The sequence below is a fragment of the Umbelopsis ramanniana genome, assembly GCF_025399195.1.
Source record: "Umbelopsis ramanniana AG unplaced genomic scaffold K450scaffold_182, whole genome shotgun sequence".
Taxonomy (NCBI): domain Eukaryota; kingdom Fungi; phylum Mucoromycota; class Umbelopsidomycetes; order Umbelopsidales; family Umbelopsidaceae; genus Umbelopsis; species Umbelopsis ramanniana.
In genome coordinates, this window is record NW_026252268.1 from 1 (window position 1) to 1,248 (window position 1,248).

The 1,248-nt window shown below is 50.7% G+C and overlaps 1 protein-coding gene across 1 annotated transcript; it reads right to left on the bottom strand.

Moving 5' to 3' along the window:
- Positions 1–8: 8 nt before the first annotated feature.
- On the bottom strand, positions 9–1,190 carry K450DRAFT_203290 (uncharacterized protein; the record flags this gene model as incomplete). Its single annotated transcript, XM_051584713.1, has 1 exon — positions 9–1,190. A coding segment is annotated over one exon (1,182 nt), but the record flags the coding sequence as incomplete, so codon positions are not given.
- Positions 1,191–1,248: the final 58 nt, after the last annotated feature.

Consider the following 1,248-nt stretch of genomic DNA (forward strand, 5'->3'; position numbering starts at 1 on the left):
GTAATCACCTAGGTGTTCGAAGGTGTCGAGAGAGCCAGGAACGATCGCAGCGAAGTGCGTAGGTGGATCGCGGCCGTGGCAAAGAAAAAATGGACTATCCTGCACTGTAGGATGGTAACTGCTGTTGTAAGCCCAGCGAAGTTGGCGGAGGTGCTTGTCCCAGTTAGCTCCAGTGCAAAAGATGGTCAGCATCGTACGAAGAGTGCCCATCATTCGTTCTACTAACCCGTTGGATTGCGGGTGATAAGCCGGAGAGAAAATGTGAGAACCGCCCAACCTGATCACCAAGGACTGGACGAAGGACGAGTCAAATGGTGGGCCGTTGTCTGAGAGGAACTCGTTGGACACACCATGTCTAGGAATGAAATGGTCGACGATGGTAGCGAGAACTGAAGGAGCATCGGCGCGGACCAGTGGGTAGATCTCCACAAACTTAGTGAAGGTGTCCTGCATGACTAGAACATACCGGTTACCTAAGTCTGAAGGTGGCAAAGGGCCGAACAAGTCCATTGCAACGCGCTGGAACGGGCGTTCGCCTGTTGTCTGTCGCGGTAACACATTAAAGTCGGAGTGACCTTTGGCTTGCTGACACTGGGTACACGAGGTGACGAACTTGAGTGTGTCTTGTTTGGCATTGAGCCACCAAGCATACGACTTGAAGCGGTTGTACGTCTTGTGTGCACCAAGGTGGCCGGAGAACAGAGGATCATGATTCAGGCGAATCACTTCCTGTTGAAGATGAGTTGGTATAACCAACAGCAGACGGTTGCGCTTGGGAGAGCGAGGGTGTTGGACCACTCTGTACCACACATTCTTGTCTTGGACAAAGTTGGCGGAAGAGTCTGTTATCGCTCGCTGCAGTTGCTGGTCTTTGGTTTGTTCAGCTTCCCAGTTGATGGTCACATCGGCAGACGTTATAGCCGAGATGGTTGGAAGAGGATTGCGAGACAACATATCAGGAACGAAGTTAGACTTGCCTGGGATGTACTTCACCACGAAGGAGTAGCTTTGCAGTTCTGAAGCCCATCTGGCCAGTCTTCCTTGTTTTTCCTCTTTTGTTCTCAGCAACCACTGCAAGGAAGAGTGGTCTGTGAACACTGTGAAGTGGCCATACTCTAGGAATGGCCGGAACTTCTTTATCCCCCATACGATTGCAAGTGCTTCGATTTCTTGTACAGAGTAGTTTTGCTCTGGTGGTGAAAGAGAACGGCTTGCAAAAGACAACGGATAAGGTGTATCTTCTACACG